This window comes from Heteronotia binoei, chromosome 6, assembly GCF_032191835.1.
Source record: "Heteronotia binoei isolate CCM8104 ecotype False Entrance Well chromosome 6, APGP_CSIRO_Hbin_v1, whole genome shotgun sequence".
NCBI classification, from domain to species: domain Eukaryota; kingdom Metazoa; phylum Chordata; class Lepidosauria; order Squamata; family Gekkonidae; genus Heteronotia; species Heteronotia binoei.
The window spans coordinates 135,392,977-135,416,231 of NC_083228.1; the positions used below are offsets into that span (position 1 = coordinate 135,392,977).

The following is a 23,255-nucleotide window of genomic DNA, read 5'->3' on the forward strand; positions in this document are numbered from 1 at the left end:
AGTCTCCTGGCTCCACCCCCAAAAGTCTCCTGGCTCCACCCCCAAAGTCTCCTGGCTCCACCCCTGAAGACCCCAGACATTTCTTGAGTCGGAGTCGGCAACCCTATCTAACAAGCTTCAAATTTGCAGGAGTTTTTGCGCCACCACTCAAACCCGGGTCCAAGTCCAGCTTTCAATTCATGGCACCACTGACAGGCGGTGACATTCTGGATCTACGGGCAGAAGGCATCCCAAGGAGCTGACGGGCAGTAGGTTCAGAACGGACAAGAGGAAATACCGCTCTACACTGGGAGTGATTAAGATGTGGAATTCACTGCCACACGATGCAGCAACGGCCACAGGAATAAAGAGCTCTAGAAGGGGATAGATTTGTAGAGGGCGAGTCTATCAATGGCTACTAGGGAACCTCCAAATTGAGAGGCACATGCTCAGGTCATGACCACACACAGGTAGTTCCTGGCACAGGTATCCAAGCAGATTTGGGGAGGGAGGGTGGTTCAGGGGTAGAGCATCTGCTTGGTAAGCAGACAGTCCCAGGTTCAATCCCCGGCATCTCCAACTCAAAAGGGTCCAGGCAAGTAGGCATGAAAAACCTCAGCCTGAGACCCTGGAGAGCTGCTGCCAGTCTGAGTAGACAATACTGACTTTGATGGACCTTTGAGGGTCTGATTCAGTAGAAGGCAGCTTCATAGGTTCATATGGATTTAGGGGAAGGACGGTGGCTCAGTGGTAGAGCATCTGCTTGGTAAGCAGAAGGTCCCAGGTTCAATCCCCGGCATCTCCAACTAAAAAGGGTCCAGGCAAGTAGGCATGAAAAACCTCAGCTGGAGACCCTGGAGAGCCGCTGCCAGTCTGAGAAGACAATACTGACTTGGATGGACCCAGGGTCTGATTCAGTAGAAGGCAGCTTCATACATTCATATGATTTACAACCTCTCAATTGGCCTGAGCCAAGGAAGGCCAGATGCTGCAGAAGCCTGCCGAGCCTCTCAGCCATGACTCGGCACATTCTCACCGGCAGCCCACAAGGGGCCAAGCCTGACGTGGCCCTGACTGCAAAGCAGCAAATGCAACGTCGCTGTGCCAGAACGACCAAAGGGGGGGGGGGGGGAACGTGACCTCAAACATCGCCCGGCTGGCAAGATCAGCCCCTTATCCTGGGAGACAAACACTGCTGCCAGTAGCCAAGAATGGTTCTAACCAACTCTCTGCATATTAGCGGAGGGGGAAGGGAGTAGCCAACCTTTGACTACATTTATTTGCATGTATAAAACCGGGGTCAAAGCTTGATACAAATCTTACATAGCCTTAAGTGCCGGTCTTGTATTTACGTGGCTGCCTCAACGGTAGGCGGAGAACACAGAGATGACCACACGACGCAAACTGAGCTGTGAGACGCCACACACAAGTGCCAGCGGTTTTCTTTAAAGGGGCTAACACCGCGGTTGCCAAACTTGCTTCATGTAGAAGCCACGTAGAGTCAATGTCAGATGTCTGAGAGCTGCAAGACATGGATGTCAGATGCGGCCTTCCATCTAAGCCGAGTTAGCGTGAGCTAGCTCACAGATTTTTTTAGCCTCCGGCTCACACCTTTTTGTCTTAGCTAAGGAAAGATGACCCCAGAACACAATAATCTATTCAGTAGTTCACGACTTTAATGCCAGTAGCTCACAATGTAGAATTTTTGCTCACAAGACTCTGCAGCTTAGAGGGAACATTGGTCAGATGTTTGAGAGCCACAAGACAGATGGATGGAGGGAGGGAGGCAGGAAGGAAGGAAAATAGATGGAGGGAAGGGGAAAGAAAGCAACTTTAACTTTAAATGCAGCCGACAAGTGTGGTGGGGGCTTCGAGAGCCACATAATATGTGTGGAAGAGTCGCATGTGGCTCCTGAGCTGCAGGTTGGCCACCCCTGGGCTAACACAACGTGCCCGCCTCAACTTCTTCAACCCTAATAGCTGCAATCGTTCCAGAGGCAAACACAAGAGGCAGACAAGACCAGGTTTTCAGCCAGCACCTAATCCCCTCTTTCCCTGCCAGCCCCGACAGCACAGTGAGATCCACAGTGAATGTGGGGCGTGTGCATTTCTTCCAAACCTCATTCTTTCCTACGCATGCGCAAGGCAGTTCCTGGACCAGGATATGCCACGGCCATTTGAAAGGACAACGGCTGCACCTTCTAATTTAGGCACTACAACGGGTGGGGGATCCCACCCACCTCCATCGCCAAGCTTGCACAACTGTATGCCCCACCACTCACCTTGCAGCCTGGCTTTTTTATAGTGGGGGGAATTCACAGAATCATAAAACCGCAGAGTTGGAAGGGGCCATACGGGCCATCTAGTCCAACCCCCTCAATACAGCATCAGCCTGGAGATTCCCCCCCTAATATATTTTTGCTACGATTTCAGAATTTCTGTAAACTTGAGGAGTTTCCCAAGTTTACAGAAAAAAATCTGTTTAGCGTCACTGTTGGCCCCGAGCTGCAGGTTTAGATATCCAAAGATGGGGGCCACACGTCGCTGTTACATACAAAGATGAGTTTCTGCCCTCAGGAGAATCCTGAGGGGGCAGATTGCGCCAATTCTAGCTGGAAGTGAAACGTCCGGATCGTTCTCTCACCCATTCCACTGTATGCAAAGATTAGCCCTATGCTCTGTGCTGGTGTAGACAGGGGAGGAGATGCCCAAGCCTCACAGCCAAAGGGATTGGGGGAGCATCAATGCACGTCATGCAACATCTAAGCACATAAAACACAAACCTGCAGGGAGGGGCAGAAGTGCTGTCAATCTATTTCCCTACTGATGACATGGGTTTGGTATGGCCTCCCACGTGCCACTGGGAATGTCGTTTTCTGTAATAACTATTTCTCAACACTGAGACTTGCAGAGCTCTCAAAGTACCTGAGTTAAGGACTTGGATACCTTCATTCTGACATGTACCTGATGAAGGGACTTCTGATTCTTGAAAAGCTTAGAACCCCAAAGAACCTCGCAGGTCTCTAAAGTTCTCCTGGACTTGAATCTAGCTGTTCTATTGCAGACCAACACAGATCGGCTTCTGAAACTATCCTCAGGAATAAACAGCTTGGAAATGTGATTAGACAATCAATTACTAAAAGCCGTAAAGAGGGGAACCCTCCACATTCAGAGGCACTAAGTCTTTGAATCGTAAAGCCAGGAGGCAACATCGGAGGATAGCCTCAGCCTCTCTGTCCTGTTGTTGGTCCTCCAGAGGAACTGGCTGGCCACTGTGTGAGACAGGATGCTGGACTAGATGGACCCCTGGTCTGATCCAGCAAGGCTCTTCTGATGTTCTTATGAAGGCCTCGGCCTTTCTACCCTGTTGCTGGCCCTCCAGAGGAACTAGTTGGCCACTGTGTGAGACATGATGCTGGACTAGATGGACCACTGGTCTGATCCAGCAAGGCTCTTCTGATGTTCTTATGAAGGCCTCAGCCTCTCTGCCCTATTGTGGCCCTCCAGAGGAACTAGTTGGCCACTATGTGAGACATGATGCTGGACTAGATGGACCCCTGGTCTGACCCAGCAGGGCTCTTCTGATGTTCCTATGAAGGCCTCGGCCTCTCTGCCCTGTTGTTGGCCCTCCAGAGGAACTAGTTGGCCAGTGTGTGAGACAGGATGCTGGACTAGATGGACCGCTGGTCTGATCCAGCAGGGCTCTTCTGATGTTCTTATGAAGGCCTCGGCCTCTCTGCCCTGTTGTTGGTCCTCCAGAGGAACTAGTTGGCCACTGTGTAAGACATGATGCTGGACTAGATGGACCACTGGTCTGATCCAGCAAGGCTCTTCTGATGTTCCTATGAAGGCCTTGGCTTCTCTGCCCTGTCGCTGGCCCTCCAGAGGAACTAGTTGGCCACTGTGTGAGACATGATGCTGGACTAGATAGACTACTGGTCTGATCCAGCAAGGCTCTTCTGATGTTCTTATGAAGGCCTCGGCCTCTCTGCCCTGTTGTTGGCCCTCCAGAGGAATTAGTTGGCCACTGTGTGAGACATGATGCTGGATTAGATGGACCACTGGTCTGATCCAGCAGGGCTCTTCTGATGTTCTTATGATACCTCTCAAAACATAAAAACTTAACATATTACAAAACAATGATCCAATGAGGCTATGGAATGGCCAACAGCAGCGTTGCATTAACAAACCGGATTACAATTCTCTCTACAGAAACCAAACCGTGCTCCTAAGCACCCCAGCAGGGTTGCCAAACCTCCAGGTGGAATCTGCTCTCCAGGCTATACTGATGAGCTCCCCCTGGAGAAAATGGCTACCTTGGGGGAGTGGCCTGTATGCCACCGTACCCTGCTGAGGTTCCTCTCGAGACTCTACCCACCCCTAAATCTCCAGGAGCTTCCCAGCTCAAGAGCTGGCAACCCTACACTGGAAAGAACGAGTCCATTTCTAAAAAGGCACTCTGAAACAGAAAGACAGAGCTGTCCCTGCGAGTTCCTCATGAGTTCCACCATGAAGGTGCCACAACCAAGCTGGCTCTGCCAATTACGCAACTTGCTCCAGGGCCCCTTCTTTCTTGGAAGGCTGCAGCCCTCTGACCTAAGTGCAGGGAGTGGTTCCGGAAAGAGGATGTGCCTGCCAAAGCATCCTACGCCCAACGCTTTTTCTTTCAAAGGAGCCGCACGTCACTCGCCCGCCTCTCACCTGGTAGCTTTCTCCACATTACCAGAGCGGCAGCAAACCGGATGGTGCAGAAGTACGCTGTAGCGTGCAAACTGGGCCGCGGGAGTTTTCCTGCCTACCTGCGGCTCCGAGCTCACTCCTACTGACAATTCTCAATGCCAGATTCTGGGCGAGGCCACATTCCGGACTTTCGTCCCCTGCTGAACTCTGACCCTCCCTCTGTTGCCACACTCTCCTCGGCCAGCAACTGCACAAACACGCACGGAGGTGGGCCCCTTCCCCATCCTGCCAAAAACACAGCCGTGAGTCCTTGCAGGGAGGCAAACAGCGGTACTCAACAGGCAGCCAGCGTTTTAAAGCTCACCACACTGCTGGGAGATCAGGAAAGCCAGGATTCTGTTAAGAAGACAACAGGTTTAAGGATCTCTGTGCAGGTGCCTACAGATAACCCCAGAGGAGATCGGGTGGCCTTATGGGGACACAGTGAAGAAGAAAAAGGAGGAGATGATATTGGATTTATATCCTGCCCTATACTCTGAATCTCAGAGCAGTCACAATCTCCTTTACCTTCCCCACCCCCTTCAACAACAGACACCCTGTGAGGTGGGTGGGGCTGAGAGGGCTCTCACAGCAGCTGTCCTTTCAAGGACCACCTCTGCCAGAGCTATGGCTGACCCAAGGCCATTCCAGCAGGTGCAAGTGGAGGAGGGGGAAATCAAACCCGGTTCTCCCAGACAAGAGTCCGCACACTTCACCACTACACCAAAATGGCTCTCTGGAGACAGACACCCTGTGAGGTAGGTGGGGCTGAGAGAGCTCTCCCAGCAGCTGCCCTTTCAAGGTTACAACTCCTGCGAGAGCTATGGCTGACCCAAGGCCATTCCAGCAGGTGCAAGTGGAGGAGTGGGGAATCAAACCCGGTTCTCCCAGACAAGAGTCCGCACACTTCACCACTACACCAAACTGGACCCCTAACTAGGAGGAAGGGAGGTGGCTCAGTGGCAGAGCATCTGCTTGGCATGCCAAAAATCCCAAATTCAATCCCTGGCATCTCACGTTAAAAGGGCCAGGTTGCAGGTGATGGGAAAGGCCTCCACCCGAGACCACAGTGAATTACTGCCATTCCAAGTAGGCAATACTGACTTTGATGGAGCGATTGTCTGATCGAGCATAAGGCAACTTCCTGTGTATCTTTCTAGGGAGGTGTCATGGCTTGGTGGAAAAGCCTCTGCTTGGCATGCAGAAAGTCCCAGGTTCAATCCTCAGCAATCCTCAGTTCAAAGAACTAGCTAGAAGGTGACACAAAAGACCTCTGCCCGAGACCCTGAAGAGCGGCTGCCAGTCAGAGTAGACAAGACTGACTCTGACTGACCATGGGAGGAGGGAGAGGAGGAGGAGAAGAATTTATACACCACCCTATACTCTGAATCTCAAAGTAGCTTACAATCTCCTTTACCTTCCCCCCCAACAACAGACACCCTGTGAGGTGGGAGGGGCTGTGAGAGCTCTCCCTGAAGCTGCCTTTTCAAGGACAACTCCTGCGAGAGCTATGGCTGACCCAAGGCCATTCCAGCAGCTGCAAGTGGGGGAGTGGGGAATCAAACCTGGTTCTCCCAGATAAGAGTCTGCCCTTCACTCTGAATTCCAGAGTCTCAGAGAGGTCACAATCTCCTTTCCTTCCTCTCCCACAACAGATACACTGTGAGGTAGGTGAGGCTGAGAGAGCTCTCACAGAAGCTGCCCTTTCAAGGACAGTTCTGTGAGAACTATGACCATTCCAGCAGCTGCAAGTGGAGGAGTGGGGAATCTAATCCGGTTCTCCCAGATAAGAGTCTGCACACTTAACCACTACACCAAAGTGCCCCTCCTTCAGTGCATTTATTGATATATTCAAACAGGGAGGGGGGTGTTGCCCCCATGTACATCTCGGTTGGGTCAAGAGCACCAAACCAGGAATTCTTTTGTGCCAGCTCAGTCCTGGAACGTATTTTCAACACTGTGAGCGAGCCCCACCCCAGAACACACGAAACAAAGACATCCACACGCATATGAAGGTATCATACTGAATCAGACCACTGGTCATCAAAGTCAGTATTGTCTACTCAGATTGGCAGCGGCTCTCCAGGGACTCGGGCAGAGGTCTCTTCACATCACCTACACCCGTGACCCGTCCAACTGGAGATGCCAAGGACTGAACCTGGGATCTTCTGCATGTACGGCAAATCCTCTTCCACTGAGCCCTTCCCTAAAAGAAGCTGCTTTATCCTGATTGGAGTAAACGGACGGGCAGCAGCTCTCCAGGGTCTCAGGCTGGGGTCTTTCATATCACCTGCTACCAACGTTCCCTCTAAGCTGCAGAGTCTCGTGAGCAAAAATTCTACTTTGTGAGCTGCTGGCATCAAAGTTGTGAGCTACTGGCATTCAATACCGAGTTCGGTACAAGGTGCTGGTTACTACCTTTAAAGCCCTATATGGCCTAGGACCTGCCTACCTTATGGACCGTCTCTCCCCATATGTTCCCCAGAGAGTACTGAGATCGGGTTCTCAGAATCTCCTTACAATCCCCGGGCCAAAGGAGGCCCGTCTGAAGTCAACTAGGGACAGGGCTTTTTCGATCACAGCCCCTTGCTGGTGGAACCAGCTGCCGGAAGAGGTGAGGGCCCTGCGGAACCTTGGGCAGTTCCGCAGGGCCTGTAAGACAGTCCTCTTCCGGTTGGCGTACAACTGACCGGGCAATCTGAACATCTGAATATTTTAAGGAAGACTGTAGGATAGCACGCTGGCGAGTTGTGTTTATTTTATCGTGTAAATTATTAACGTATTTTAATTCTTGATTTCTTTGTTAGAATTTTTGCGTTGTGAGCCGCCCTGAGCCCGCTTCGGTGGGGTAGGGCGGGATATAAATCGAAATAAATAAATAAAAGTTGTGAGCTACTGCATCAATTAGTGTGCTCTGGGGTCATCCTTCCTGAGCTAAGGCAAAAATGCGTGAGCTGGAGGCTAAGAATCTGTGAGCTCGCTCACGCTAACGCAGCTTAGAGGGAACACTGCCTCCTACCCAATCCTTTGACTAGAGATGCTGAGGACGGAACCTGGGACCTTCCGCACGCAAAGCAGGGTCTCTTTCACGGAGGCCCCGCTCCTCCCCGTAACCTCTGACCTAAGCTTGTGTTCAGTGTCTCCGAACATTTGTGGAGTGGCTGCAGGAATGACGTTTGGTAGAACAGCACCCATTTTACATGCTCGCAATCGTCCCAGGGTCCTCCCTGGGCAGCTTGGGTACCGTTCAGCTGAACACAAGAAGCGGCCCTACGTGAGCCTTCTTACTACCTGCTCGACACGGCAGCAAACCTCCTATGCATTTATAACGTTTCCGGCCTGCCTGGGCTCACGTCGCTAGAACAACTCCAAGTCATTAAAATCCATTCAGTAGAAGCGAGCAGGTCGGAAAGAAGCAGAAACTGACTGCTCTAGAAGTGGGAAGAAATAGAGGGAGGGATGGTGGCTCAGTGGTAGAGCATCGGCTTGGTAAGCAGAAGGTCCCAGGTTCAATCCCTGGCATCTCCAACTAAAAAGGGTCCAGGCAAATAGGCGTGAAAAACCTCAGCTTGAGACCCTGGAGAGCTGCTGCCAGTCTGAGCAGACAAGACTGACTTTGATGGACCGAGGGTCTGATTCAGTATAAGGCAGCTTCATATGTTCATATATGTTTGAATGCAACAGGGCTTGAAAGGTGAAGAAGGAACGCTCAGCCAATGTGCTGGGACAGAAGGGCAGGATTTCCACAGCTTTTGCATACAGAGTCAAACGCCTTTAAACTAGAGAGGCCGAAGATTTTAAGTGGGGACCTTGTAATATACAACGTGTAAGCTTCACAGTTCACATATGGACTTTCCCTGGCATTTAAACACCACAATTTTGGAAGGGGAGAAGGAATCACTCCTTGCACTGACCCTTTGAGCATCTGTGAGAAAAACCATCTTTTGTCTTTTATAATGACACCTTCCCTTATGGGACATATGAATACTGTACGGGCCTACAAAATATGCCCTTTCAAGAAGGACGACAAAGAGATTGGATTTATACCCCCACCTTTCACTCAGAGTGGCTTACGTCTCCTTTCCCTTCCTCTCCCCACAACAGACACGCTGTGAGGTAGGCGGGGCTGAGAGAGGTCTTGAGAGAGGCGCTCTTGCAAGAACTGCCACCAACCCAAGGTCACCCAGCTGATGGCATGCAGAGGAGTTGGGGAATGAAACCCAGTTCTCCCAGATTAGAGTCTGCACACTTTACCGCTACACCAAACTGGCTCTCAGTCACATCTCCCGGAGCACAAACACGCAAATAATAACACCGGAAGAAAAGTTATTGGAATCTGAGGGGCGGAATTCAGAAGAGTTCTGAGTAACCACAACGGCTGGCATTTCCACCCCCGCCCCCCCCCCCCAAGCTTCACATAAACCAGAGAGGGCACTGCCAGGTACAAATAAAGAGACAAAGGGAGAGATCCATCACCCAATTCAGGAAAATAAAGAGCAAAGCTTGAATCCAGTGGCACCTTTAAGACCAACGGAGTTTAATTCTGCCAAGGGCAGCCAAACTCTTTCACACACAGTGTGGCTCTCAAAGCGCCCCCCTGCCTTATTAGCCAGCTTGAACCACACATTTGAAGTTTCCTTCCTTCCCTTCCTTGCGGCTCTCAAACGTCTGACATTCAAGTCTTGCGGCCGTCAAACATCTGAGGTTTATTCTATGTGGCTCTTAAAGCAAGTCTGGCCACCCCTGGTGTAAGCTTTTGTGGCCATGCAGACTTCTTCAGCTATCTTCAAGGTGCCATTGGACTCAAGCTTTCTTCTGTTGCTTCAGAACCAAACGGCTATCCACCTGAATCTAGGGAAATGAACGTTATGCACAACTGAAACGCGAATTCTCACACGCGCGCCCCTGCTCCCCGCCCCCCCTCTTACCGTCTTGCGTTCTCGCTTTGGTGGGATTGGCGGCTGCTGGTTCAGCATGACTTGAGCAGCAGGGAACTGCTGTACGCCCTGGGTGGGATAATAGGCACCGGCTGAGGAGGCAAAAGGAGGGGGGGAAAGTTAAGGAACTACCAGTTCCAGAATTCCGAGAGGCACATCTCACGCGCGGGGCAGGCTGAGGCTTTCGTTCAGTCGTTCAGAGCATCCTGCGAGGGTGACGGCCGAGCTGTGCCGCGCAGCCCACCCCCTGAACGGAGCAGCCAAGTGAGGAAATGCTGCTTCTTTCCTTGGGAAAAGATTCTCGCCCCCTCCGCTTCGGGAATCTCGGCAGCAGCTCCCCGAGTAGGAAGCTCCCAACAGGCACGATTGACTAGATCCCCAGCCGGGAATGCCTGAAACTAGACCAACCGGTTCCACGGGCAACACCTCAGCATTCCTACGCCATGAGACTTGGAGTCCCTAAGCCACCGCACTTCCCCACACCAGGAGGCCGCCCCGGTTTGGAGGCTTCAAGCCGCTCCAGCTTGGATCGAGGAAAGCCCCCCACTTGCAGCTGGCTAAAATCGGCAGCGGTGCTGAAGCGGAGAACTAGAGAGAGGGGGGCTGATGTATTGTGGTGTTGAGCCAGATTTCCCAGAATGCTGTGGGCTTGCAACACTTCTCTTCCCACAATGCCTTTCCACAACAGACAGCCACACCGAAGGGCTTCAACTCTTGGATAAATATCTGGAGCAGAGATCCATCAGTGGCTATTAGCCACAAGGCACAGATGGAACACTCTGTCTGGGGCAGTGATGCTCTGTATTCTTGGTGCTTGGGGGGGGGGGGCCACAGTGGGATGGCTTCTGAAGTTCTGGCACTGCTGGTGGACCTTCTGAGGGCACCTGGGGTTTGGCCACTGTGTGACAGTGTTTGACCAGATGAGCCTTCGGCCTGATCCAACCAGGCTTCTCTTATGTTCTCTTTGCTTCCAGAAGCGGGAAGCCAACAGCTCCAGGGCCTCTTTTATCATTAATACATTCTCTACATCAGGGGTATCAAACATGCAATTCAAGGGCCGAATTAGGCCCCCAAAGGGCTCCTATCAAGCTCCCAAGCAACTGGCTGTCATCGGCTTCCTTCTCCCTCTCTCTTGCTTCCTTCTGCAAAACAGCTTGCTTTGCAAGGCTTGCTCAATCGCACAGGAGCTACGGAGCAAAACTTCTATTTTCTCCATTGGCTGAGGCTCCTCCCTTGGGGAGGAATAGCTTGCTTTGTCGGGCTCTCTCAATCACACAGCAGAGCTACTTCTGAGCCAAGCTTTTCTTGCTTCTACTGGCTGAGGCTCCTCCACCTCCCAGTTCCCTGGGGAAGGGAGGAAAGAGCCAGAGCTTCCTTTGCCCAGTTCCCTGGTTCCCATGGGAGACATACAAAGGAAGCATCTTTAAGACCAATGAGTGCTAACATTTCAAGCATGTTTTAAGTTTAAAAAAAAATGTTTGTGTTTTTTTTTAAATAAAATTTATATCTCTGCTACCAAATCTTAAATAGGTACACACATGGCCCAGCCCAACAAGGTCTCGTTAACGTCAGATCCAGCCCTCATAACAAATGAGTTTGACACCCCTGCTCTACATCTTTCACAGCCTTACTTCCCTCCTTGCACACATGTGACCCTGCCCCTGTCCTCCCTATGGGATGAGGACATATTTTAAACTTCATGCACCAGAACCGTGCGTGGTGGAAAGTTCCAGAAAGAAGAAAGGGAGCAGAGACTCTGACCTTTCCAGAGCAAATCCCAGACAAGGAATTTCTGCTGTTTGCAATCCAAAAAGCAAAGAGCTTTGCGGCACCTGAAGACGCCGCCTAGCACAGGCCCGGGAAAATGGGAGGAAGCAACCTGACTGGCATTTAACACACACACACACAAGGAACATTTAGACAAAATGGTTAGGAAGCTCGGCTGCTAAGAATTTACATTTTTTTAAACCGGCTTGATATGGAGTGAACATTTTACAATCAAGGTTCCTCTGCAGAGACAGTATTGGAATTGCCACAGGAAGTGGGGGTAGCTACTAGCATAGACAGCTTCAAGAGGGGACTGGATAAACGCACAAAGCAGAGGTCTATGAGTGACTATTAACTGGTGGACCTCCTGATGGCACCTGGGTTTTGGCCACTGTGTGACAGACTGTTGGACTGGATGGGCCATTGGCCTGATCCAACATGGCTTCTCTTATGTTCTTATGTGACACAGAGTGTTGGACTGGATGGGCCACTGGCCTGATCCAACATGGCTTCTCTCACGTTCTTATACAGAGCAGAGGTCCTTCAGGGGCTATTAGCCAGAAGGTACACACAGAACACTCTGTCTGGGGCAGTGATGCTGTTTTCTAGGTGCTTGGGGGGCAACAGCGGGAAGGCTTCTAGAGTTCTGGCCCCGCTGGTGGACCTCCTGCTGGTACCTGGGTTTTGGCCACTGTGTGACACAGACTGTTGGACTGGGTGGACCTTTGGCCTGATCCAATATGGCTCTCCCCTTGTGTTCTTAAACTTCACCATCCCACCTTGCTATCCACAACTTTTGATAGAGCATCAGCACCAGCTTACAGAATAACCCCCCTGCCCCCAATCAAGGCTGCTCCCTCACTTGTCCTCCTCTGTAAATGCTAAATGAGGAGCTTGACAGAAGTCGAAAAGCATCACCTAAATGGCCAGCAAGAGGAGACGCTAGAGCCACTCTGATGCTTAGACCACGACACTGTGAGTTCAGGGTCCTCTAGGAGGGTTGAGGCCAGAAAAGAGGGTTGCCAGCTCTAGGCTGGGAAATCCCTGGAGACTTTGGGGGTGGAGCATGGGGAGGGCAGAGTTTGGGGAGGGACCTCCGTAGGGTATAGCACCGCCGAGACTACCCTCCAAAGTTGCCACTTTCTCCAGGGGAAGCGGTCCCTATCTTCTGGAGAGCAAGTGTGAAAGCAGGAGATCTCCAGGTGCCGCCTGGAGGTTGGCAAACCTATAACATTGACCATAGAGATGGGAAGACAAACAACCCATACCAAATGCAGCTCAAAGAGGAGAGGGAGACAAGCATTCATTTGGGGGGGGGGGGACGGGACGGATTCTTCCCTAATCTTCTAGACTTAAAACCAGGTTTGGCAAACTCTGTCTTGACAGGGATGACCTATCAGTCCGGGGTCCAACAGCTCTCTGGAAAGGGGCTGGGGCCGCTGCCACAACTGAAGGCCTGGTGGAAGAGCGCTGTTTTCCAGGCCCTGTGGATACCCTCAGCAGCAATAGCAACAGATCACTCTCAAGCATCCACCGCAACAGCATTTCTCTGGCTGAGGAAGCATGCCCCTGAGCAGCGCTCTCAAAACTCTGGAAAGGGAGGGAGGGAAGGATAAAAAAAAATCAGTGGCAGAGAGCTTCTCCAAGAGCTCCTCCCCTCCAGCCCCACTGCGGAGGGGGGTGTCTCTCCCCAGCAAGACGTTCAGGACCCTTACGACGACGCCGGCCCCAGCTTTGTGATCGATCGCCTGCACGTGGCAGACCGCTGGGGCCTCCGAAAACAGCCTGGAGTGCCCACCGGTCGGGCCTGTTTGGGGCTCTGCTGAGTCATCCGGCCTAATAAACCTGACAGGGAGAAAGTGCAGAGCGGCACCTGCGGAGTGACAGCCAGCCTCCCCCCCCCCCTCCCCAGCCCTGACTCAGCGAGCTGCCCATGACGCAGGCCCGAGGCAGGCTGCTGTCATGGAAAGTTATGCTGCCTTCCGGAGCCGGTCGGCTCCCTGCCAGGGGAGAAAGCGGCGCCTGCCTTAGCTGCGTCTCAGCCGCTGGGGCACCGGAGCTGGCTGCGCTGCAGGCTTCGGATGTGCCCGCACGCCTCTGATACCATCGCCCCCATCGTCTGGTCTGGGCTCCATCTGCGTTCCGCATCGTGGCGCTCCGAAGAGGCCGCGCGCAGGGAGAGGGACGGACCCCGCCGAACTCACCTGTCTCCGAAGGGGGTGGGAGCGCAGATGTGTTTTTGCCAATGCCTCGGCAATAAAGACCCGGGGACCGGCAAGATCGGGGTGGGATGGAGGCCGCGGCTCACGTTTCGGAGCCGCCTGGGACAGGCCCAGGCTAAATATAGCCGCAGGCCACAGTGAGCATGTGAGCACTGGGCGGGGAGGGGGGAAGGGGGATGACCGGAGCGTCAGGCATCTTGAGACTCTCGAGAAGCGTCAGAAATGAGACATCGGGATGAGCTAGGGTTGCCAATCCCCAGGTGGGAGCAGGGGATCCCCTGGTTTGGAGGCTCTCCCCCCACTTCAGGATCAGCATAAAGCGGGGGGGGGAGGGGGAAATGTCTTCTGGGCACTCCACTATTCCCTATGGAGACAGATTCCCATAAAGTATAATGGAGAATTGCTATGTGGGTATCTGCAGCTTGGGAGGGGGGGCGGAGGTGCCTGTTTTTTGAAACAGAAGCACTAAATTTGCAGCATAGCATCCGGTGCCTCTCCTCAAAACATCCTCCAAGTTTAAAAAAGATTGGACCAAGGGATCCAATTCTATGAGCCTCAAAAGAAGGTGCCCCTAGCCATTATTTCCAGTGGAGGGAAGGCATTTGAAAGGTGTGCGGTCCCTTTTAATGTGATGGCCAGAACTCCCTTTGGAGTTCAATGATGCTTGTCACACCCCTGCTCCTGGCTCCATCCCCAATGTCTCCTGGCTCCACCCCCAAAGTCCCCAGATATTTCTTGAATTGGACTTGGCGGCAACCCTAGGATGAGCCAAGAGTGGGGCTTCTGGAACACTGCCTCCCCCTCCTGCACATATGCGTACCCTCTGGCATGTACAAGTTCAGGGGGTTGCTGGCAAATCCAACTTCTGGGCTGCCGTGGCAACAAAAACAACCCAGGGCTAAAGTCTGCGTGGCGCATGGCAGGAGAGATTAATGTTTAACGCGGCTCCGTCAGAAAGTGGAAGAGATGGGGAGCAGACTCCCCGAGCCGGAGCTCAGCCGGCCTGTAGCAAGTGGAGCTGGGGGGATGGGCACCCCTCCCCCAGCTGGTCGGATACGGCACGACCACAGGGCACAACCTCTGCTTGTTCAGGTGCTGCACAGGAAAAGATACTCCTGGCAGATGGCTGGGCAACGCAGCGGCATCAGTCTTCCACCTCGAGAGGGCCGCTCTGACCACGCGATTCCCAGAGGCGCCTCCGAGAATGTCAACATCTGTTTCAAGGCACCCCCGAGAATGTCAACATCTGGGGAAAGTTGGAGGCAGAAAGACACGGGTCTCAAAGAGCTCCCTGGACCTCCCATGGTGTCGGGATTCATCTGTCAACCTCTCTCTTTCCAGTACTGCCAGCGTTTTTTAGGTGCCGCCCTGTCGTTTCCCCCACGCCCTTCTGATCATGCAAAGAGGGAAAGGTTACAGATTACTTTGTGCTCAGGAGATTCCTTTAAAACTCCCACTTCTGATCTGAAAGGCGGCTCACAACTGTGCTCATTTTACAGAGAGAAGAACTGAGGCAACTGCCAATTTCCAACAAGCCCAGTCTCTATGTCCTGAACTGTTCTCCTTGCCCAGTAATGTCTGCTTCCTGGATCAACAAAGCCTAAGTTCTGAGACCATGCTGCTATAGAAGAAGATGATATTGGATTTATATCCCGCCCTCCACTCCGAAGAGTCTCAGAGCGGCTCATAATCTCCTTTCCCTTCCTCCCCCACAAAAGACACTCTGTGAGGTGGGTGGGGCTGGAGAGGGCTCTCACAGCAGCTGCCCTTTCAAGGACAACCTCTGCCAGAGCTATGGCTGACCCAAGGCCATTCCAGCAGGTGCAAGTGGAGGAGTGGGGAATCAAACCCGGTTCTCCCAGATAAGAGTCCGCGCACTCAACCACTACACCAAACTGGCTCTCCAGAGACTCCCCAGTTTTTTTTATATTTAGTTACTTAAGTTATATCCTGCCCTTTCCCCCAATAGAAACCCAAAGCGGCTGACAACCTCCTCCTCTCCTCCGTTTTATCCTAGCAACAACCCTGAAGGTAGGTTAGGCCGAGAGTACGTGACTGGCCCAAGGTCATCTGGCAAGTTTCCCATGGCAGATTGGGGATTCAAACCTGGGTCTCCTACATCCCACCTAGTCCAACACTTTAACCACTGCATCGTGCTGGCTTCGCAGATTACTCCTCCTGCCCACCTAGGTCTCACTCAGATGCAGGGGTGGAATTCTAGCAGCTTATTTGCATATTAGGCCACCCCCTCCCGATATAGCCAATTCTCCAAGAGCTTACAAGGCTCTTTTTTGTAAGCTCTTGGAGGATTGGCTACATCAGGGGAGAGGGGGGTAGCCTGATATGCAAAGGAGCTCTTGCTAGAATTCCACCCCTGCTCAGTTGGCAAATCTGGATCTGGGATGCACCACTTCAGCCTGCTGGCATGTGACTGGATGCTCTGTGGTACCGAAAAAAGTCCTATCCTGCATCTATCCTGCATGCAGAAAACACGCTAAACAGAGGGGAAGGGAGAGTCACTGTAGTGTCACGTGAATATATGAAGCTGCCTTATGCTGAATCAGACCCTCGGTCCATCAAAGTTAGTATTGTCTACTCAGACTGGTAGTGGCTCTCCAGGGTCTCAGGCTGAGGTTTTTCATGCCTACTTGCCTGGACTCTTTTTAGTTGGAGATTCCAGGGATTGAACCTGGGACCTTCTGCTTACCAAGCAGATGCTCCGTCACTGAGCCACCGTCCCTCCCAGCAGAAAGGTCACCCAGCAAGAGTCTAGTACAGGGGCGGCCAAACTGTGGCTCAGGAGCCACATGCAGCTCTTTCACACATATTGTGCGGCTCCCAAAGACCAAGGAGGAACTTAGTGCAGGTTTGCTCTCAAGTAAGCATCCTTAGCATCCGGATCTCAGTTAGTCTCTGAGTGCCGACCCATAGGGAGGAAACTATTTCTGCCATGTGTGAAGCAGGGATAGAGAAGGGAATAGGCAGGCTTCCAAGCTCTTCTCCAGCACACCCAGAGACATGGAGCGGGGAAAGAGAGCACAAGAGCCGAGGAATCCACTGGAAGGAGGGACGGAATTAAAAAGTGTGGTGCTGGGTTTCCCTTTAGTTGTATTTAATAATCTGAAAGCAAAGAGAGATGCATAACGATGTAAATGGTGGTCAGTGATTTAAATGGTACATGTGTGTTTCCTTCTCATACTGGTACAAAAAAATGATTCCCTAATCATTCCCTATGCCGGTTTTATGGTCACTGTTATTCCCAGCTTTTGTGTTTTAAAAAAAAGTCTCCTTCTAAGTGTGGTCATATTGTAAAGTGCATACATGTATTTCATCTTTCTGGGTAAAGAAAGTATTATAAAGATAACCGCGTAATATCTGTTCATGTCTTGCGGCCCTCAAACATCTGACGTTTATTCTATGTGGCTCTTACGTTAAACAAATGCGGCTACTCCTGGTCTAAAAAAGGTAAGGTAGTCCTCTGTGCAAGCACCAGTCGTTTTCGATTCTGGGGTGACGTTGCTTTCACAACGTTTTCACAGCAGACTTTTTACAGGGTGGTTTCCCATTGCCTTCCCCAGTCATCTAGGTACTTCCCCAGCAAGCTGGGTGCTCATTTTACCGACCTCGGAAGGATGGAAGGCCGAGTCAAGCTGGAGCCGGCTACCTGAACCAGCTTCCGCTGGGATCAAACTCAGGTGATGGAACAGAGAGCAGCAGAAAGGAGCAAGAGTCCAGCAGCACCTTAAGGACAAACAAAATTTATGGCAGGGCAGACTCTTCTGTGAGTCACTGCTCACTTCTCCAGAAACCTCGCTTCGGAAGAAGCCAGTGCTGACTCACGAAAGCTCCTACCCTGCCACAAATTTTGTTTGTCCTTAAGGTGCCGCTGGACTCTTGCTCCTTTCCGCTGCTACAGGCAGACTGACATGGCCACCCATCTTGTAGCATCATGGTTAAGAATGTTGAGCTAGGATCTGGGAGACCCGAGTGCAAATCCCCGCTGCGCCACGGAAGCTCATTGGGTGTCCTTGAGCCAGTCACACACACTCAGCCCAAACCACTTCCCAGGGCTGTTGTGAGGATGCACCCGAGGAGAGGAGGAAGACGTACATCGCTTCGGGAACCCGGTGGGGAGAAAAGCAGGGTATGAATGAAGCAAATAAAATAAAGGGTGGAGGAGCAGGAACCACTGTGCAAACCCCGGCCTACAACCGGAAGTGAAACCGCACAAATTCTCACAATACGAGAACACGTGGACATTCGATGAAATTGCTAAGCACTCAGGTTAGAGCTGGGAAAAGGAAGTCCTTCTTCACCCAAAGGGTGAGTAACACATGGAATTCACTGCCACAGGAGGTGGCGGCGGCTACAAGCATTACCAGCTTCAAGAGGGGATTGGATAAACATTTGCAACAGAGGTCCATCAGTGGCTATTAGCTACAGGGTACTGTTGGAACTCTCTGTCTGGAGCAGTGATGCTCTGTATTCTTGGTGCTTCGGGGGGCAACAGTGTGTGGGCTTCTGGAGTCCTGGCCCCATTGGTGGACCTTCGGATGGCACTTGGTTTTTTTAGCCACTGTGTGACTCAGAGTGCTGGACTGGATGGGCCACTGGCCTGATCCAACACGGCTTCTCTTATGTTCTTATGTGACACAGAGTGTTGGTCTGGATGGGCCATTGGCCTGATCCAACATGGCTTCTCTTATGTTCTTATGTGACACAGAGTGCTGGACTGGATGGGCCACTGGCCTGATCCAACAGGGCTTCTCTTATGTTCTTATGTGACACAGAGTGTTGGTCTGGATGGGCCATTGGCCTGATCCAACATGGCTTCTCTTATGTTCTTATGTGACACAGAGTGTTGGACTGGATGGGCCACTGGCCTGATCCAACAGGGCTTCTCTTTTCTTATGTGACACAGAGTGTTGGACTGGATGGGCCACTGGCCTGATCCAACAGGGCTTCTCTTATGTTCTTATGTGACACAGAGTGCTGGACTGGATGGGCCACTGGCCTGATCCAACAGGGCTTCTCTTATGTTCTTATGTGACACAGAGTGCTGGACTGGATGGGCCACTGGCCTGATCCAACAGGGCTTCTCTTATGTTCTTATGTGACACAGAGTGTTGGACTGGATGGGCCACTGGCCTGATCCAACATGGCTTCTCTTATGTTCCCATGAAAGAGCCAGAGCCCAAGTTTGCTACCTAACGAAGAACAAGGCCTCATTTGTAACCAGAGATTGGATTCATCACCTCCACTAGCATATGCTGCTCACTATTCCCTTGGCAGAACACGCACAAACCAACCACTGAATTTGCTAAAAGGGTTGAAGATCAGAAACGGAGCTGGAAACTGACCTCCTTTAGGGTTAGGCTTCGGGAGGCAAGCAGATGCAGCTGTGTATAGATCCCGTACAGATCTATATGAAGCATTACACCCGTTTGTATGCCTGACACAGAATAAGGTGACTGAATTTCAGAACTCTGTGGCCTTCCTGCCCTCACCTGGAGGGCTCAGGTTAGCCCGCTCTTGCCAGACCTCGGAAGCTAAGCAAGGTCAGTGCTGCAAAGCAGGGATACCAGGGTCGTGACGCAGAGGCAGGCAAAGGCCAACCATCTCTTGCCTTGAAAACGCTACAGGGTGGCCCATTAAGTCAGCTGTGACTTGACGGCACTTTTCACCAGCGTAAGAACATCAGAAGAGCCCTGCTTTATCAGACCAGCGGTCCATCTAGTCCAGCATCCTGTCTCACACAGTGGCCAACCAGTTCCACTGGAGGACCAGTAACAGGGCATAGAGGCCGAGGCCTTCATAAGAACATCAGAAGAGCCCTGCTTTATCAGACCAGTGAGGGTCCATCTAGTCCAGCATCCTGTCTCACACAGTGGCCAACCAGTTCCACTGGAGGACCAGTAACAGGGCATAGAGGCCGAGGCCTTCATAAGAACATCAGAAGAGCCCTGCTGGATCAGACCAGTGAGGGTCCATCTAGTCCAGCATCCTGTCTCACACAGTGGCCAACCAGTTCCTCTGGAGGACCAACAACAGGGCAGAGAGGCTGATGCCTTCATAAGAGCATCAGAAGAGCCCTGATGGATCAGACCAGGGGTCCATCCAGTCCAGCATCCTGTCTCACACAGTGGCCAACCAGTTCCTCTGAAGGGCCAACGAAAGGGCAGAGAGGCCGAGGCCTTCATAAGAACATCAGAAGAACCCTGCTGGATCAGACCAGTGAGGGTCCATCTAGTCCAGCATCCTGTCTCACACAGTGGCCAACCAGTTCCACTGGAGGACCAGTAACAGGGCATAGAGGCCGAGGCCTTCATAAGAACATCAGAAGAGCCCTGCTGGATCAGACCAGTGAGGGTCCATCTAGTCCAGCATCCTGTCTCACACAGTGGCCAACCAGTTCCTCTGGAGGACCAACAACAGGGCAGAGAGGCTGATGCCTTCGTAAGAGCATCAGAAGAGCCCTGATGGATCAGACCAGGGGTCCATCCAGTCCAGCATCCTGTCTCACACAGTGGCCAACCAGTTCCTCTGAAGGGCCAACGAAAGGGCAGAGAGGCCGAGGCCTTCATAAGAACATCAGAAGAACCCTGCTGGATCAGACCAGTGAGGGTCCATCTAGTCCAGCATCCTGTCTCACACAGTGGCCAACCAGTTCCACTGGAGGACCAGTAACAGGGCATAGAGGCCGAGGCCTTCATAAGAACATCAGAAGAGCCCTGCTGGATCAGACCAGTGAGGGTCCATCTAGTCCAGCATCCTGTCTCACACAGTGGCCAACCAGTTCCTCTGGAGGACCAACAACAGGGCAGAGAGGCTGAGGCCTTCATAAGAGCATCAGAAGAGCCCTGATGGATCAGACCAGGGGTCCATCCAGTCCAGCATCCTGTCTCACACAGTGGCCAACCAGTTCCTCTGAAGGGCCAACGAAAGGGCAGAGAGGCCGAGGCCTTCATAAGAACATCAGAAGAACCCTGCTGGATCAGACCAGTGAGGGTCCATCTAGTCCAGCATCCTGTCTCACACAGTGGCCAACCAGTTCCTCTGAAGGGCCAACAACAGGGCAGAGAGGCCAAGGCCTTCATAAGAACATCAGAAGAACCCTGCTGGATCAGACCAGTGAGGGTCCATCTAGTCCAGCATCCTGTCTCACACAGTGGGCAACCAGTTCCTCTGGAGAGCCAACAACAGGGCAGAGATGCCGAGGCCTTCATAAGAAAAGAGCCCTGCTGGATCAGACCAGTGAGGGTCCACCTACTCCAGCATCCTGTCTCACAGAGCGGCCAACCAGTTCTTATGGAGGGCCAACAACAGGGCATGGAGGCGAGGCCTTCATAAGATCAGAAGAGCCCTGCTGCTAGCCAGGGCAAGCCTTGCGTGGGCTAGAGAATGGGATAGAGAAGGCAGAGAAAGAAGTCCTTTTCTCCCTTTCTCACAGTACAAGAACTCGTGCGCATTCAATGAAATTGCTGAGCAGTCGGTTAGAACAAATAAAAGGAAGTCCTTCTTCACTCAAAGGGTGATGAACGCATGGAATTCACTGCCACAGGAGGTGGTGGCGGCTACAAGCATAGCCAGCTTCAAGAGGAGACTGGATAAACATATGGAGCAGAGGACCATCAGTGGCTATTAGCCACAGGGTATTGCTGGAACTCTCCGTCTGGGGCAGTGATGCTCTGTATTCTTGATGCTTGCAGGGAGGCAACAGTGGGAGGGCTTCTAGTGTCCTGGCCCCACGGATGGACCTCCTGATGGCACCTGGTTTTTTTGGCCACTGTGTGACACAGAGTGTTGGACTGGATGGGCCACTGGCCTGATCCAACATGGCTTTTCTTATGTTATGCTTAGCTTGCAAGCGCTAACGAGATTAGGCTGCCCTGAGCCATCCAGGTGAGGGTGGAGCAAGTATACACAATTTAAATGACAAAGCTCAAAAGAAGCCCCAACCAATTACAGGCTCGGTGCCACCAGGGCCTGTTCATTAATGACTCATTTTGTTTCCCAGACAGTGTCCCTCCCTCCCGTTCCAAATTATGCCTTATTTGTTTTAAACAAACACATTTTATGTAGCTGTCACGCAAACGCGATCCTCCACCATTCCAACTGGTGCTCACCCAAGCAAAGATACTGCTCGAGGGCAAATGGCCACAGTTGGCGAGTCAAAGACACCTACGTGGTCAACAGGGTCCAAAATGCGACTGGGCGCCATCAGGGTTCATCAGCAGGGTGGAGGGAAGAGCACCGCCCTTCTACCCAAACTTAGTGGTGTCAAGTTGCAGCTGACTTAGGGTGACCACCAGCGTTCCCTCTTAGCTGAGTTAGCGTGAGCTAGCTCGCAGGTTTTTAGGCTCCAGCTCACACGCTTTTGTCTTAGCTCAGGAAAAATGGCCCCAGAGCACACTAATTGATGCAGCAGCTCACAATTTGAACACCTGTAGCTCACAAAGGAGAATTTTCGCTCACAAGACTCTGCAGCTTAGAGGGAACATTGGTGACCATATGGGGTTTTCAAGGCAAGAGAAGTCCGGAGGTGGGTTTGCCAGGAAAGCTCTGAATTCTGTTCTTCTGTGCAAACTATGCCACCGGAAAGCCACCAAATCTGGTGTTGGAATTTATACCAGACGTATTTTTAAATAGCCACTTGTCTGGTCGCCTGTGGTGAGCAGCCGATCACCTCCAGGTGAGCAGGGACAGCAGCTTTGGAGAACTGGAGATTTGGGTAGCTTGTGGGGAGACACGAAACCTTGCTTGGGGTGAGGGCGGGGAGAGGTCATTCCGGTGCACCCGGTTTGTAATATGAAACTCCCCACCAACGCAGCTGCTCAATTCCAGGACGCTGCTGGTGCTGGAAGGTACCATCAAGTCACAGCCGACTTACTGGCCACACTGTAGGGTTTTCAAGGCAAGAGAAGAGCAGAGGGGCTTTGCCATTGCCAGCCTCTGCGTAGCCGACCTTGGTGGTCTCCCATTCAAGTACTAACCAGGACTGGAACTACTCGGTTTCTGAGAGCTGTGGGGTTTTCAAGGCAAGAGAGGAGCAGAAGGAGTTTGCCACTGCCTGCCTCTGCATAGACGACCTTGGTGGTCTCCCATTCAAGTACTAACCAGGGCTGACACTAATTAGCTGATGAGACCTGTAGGGTTTTCAAGACAAAAGATGAACAGAAGGGCTTTGCCACTGCCTGCCTCTGTGTAGCCACCCCTGGTGGTCTCCCATTCAAGTACTAACCAGGGCTGGCACTAATTAGCTTATGAGACCTGTAGGGTTTTCAAGGCAAGAGAGGAGCAGGGGAAGGGGCTTTGCCACTGCATGCCTCTGTGTAGCCACCCCTGGTGGTCTCCCATTTAAGTACTAACCAGGACTTGGCTTCTGAGAGCTGTGGGGTTTTCAAGGCAAGAGAGGAGCAGAAGGAGTTTGCCATTGCCTGCCTCTGCGTAGCCGACCTTGGTGGTCTCCCATTCAAGTACTAACCAGGGCTGACGCTAATTAGCTTATGAGACTCTGTAGGGTTTTCACGGCAAGAGAGGAGCAGAGAATGTCTGCCATTCCCTGCCACTGTGGAGGAACCCTGGACGTCCTTGGTAGTCTCCCATCCAATATCATCCCGGGCCGACCCTG

At 52.1% G+C, this 23,255-nt stretch overlaps 1 protein-coding gene across 8 annotated transcripts in view; it reads right to left on the minus strand.

The window, feature by feature from the left end:
• The window catches only part of EIF4G1 (eukaryotic translation initiation factor 4 gamma 1), a 158,111-nt gene that overhangs the window by 71,154 nt on the left and 63,702 nt on the right, over positions 1 to 23,255 (minus strand). For all 8 annotated transcript variants that reach the window (XM_060242603.1, XM_060242602.1, XM_060242600.1 and 5 more), the window contains one exon: positions 9,627 to 9,727. In XM_060242603.1, the coding sequence (XP_060098586.1) occupies positions 9,627 to 9,727 (101 nt within the window). The remainder of the gene's footprint in view (positions 1 to 9,626; positions 9,728 to 23,255) is intronic.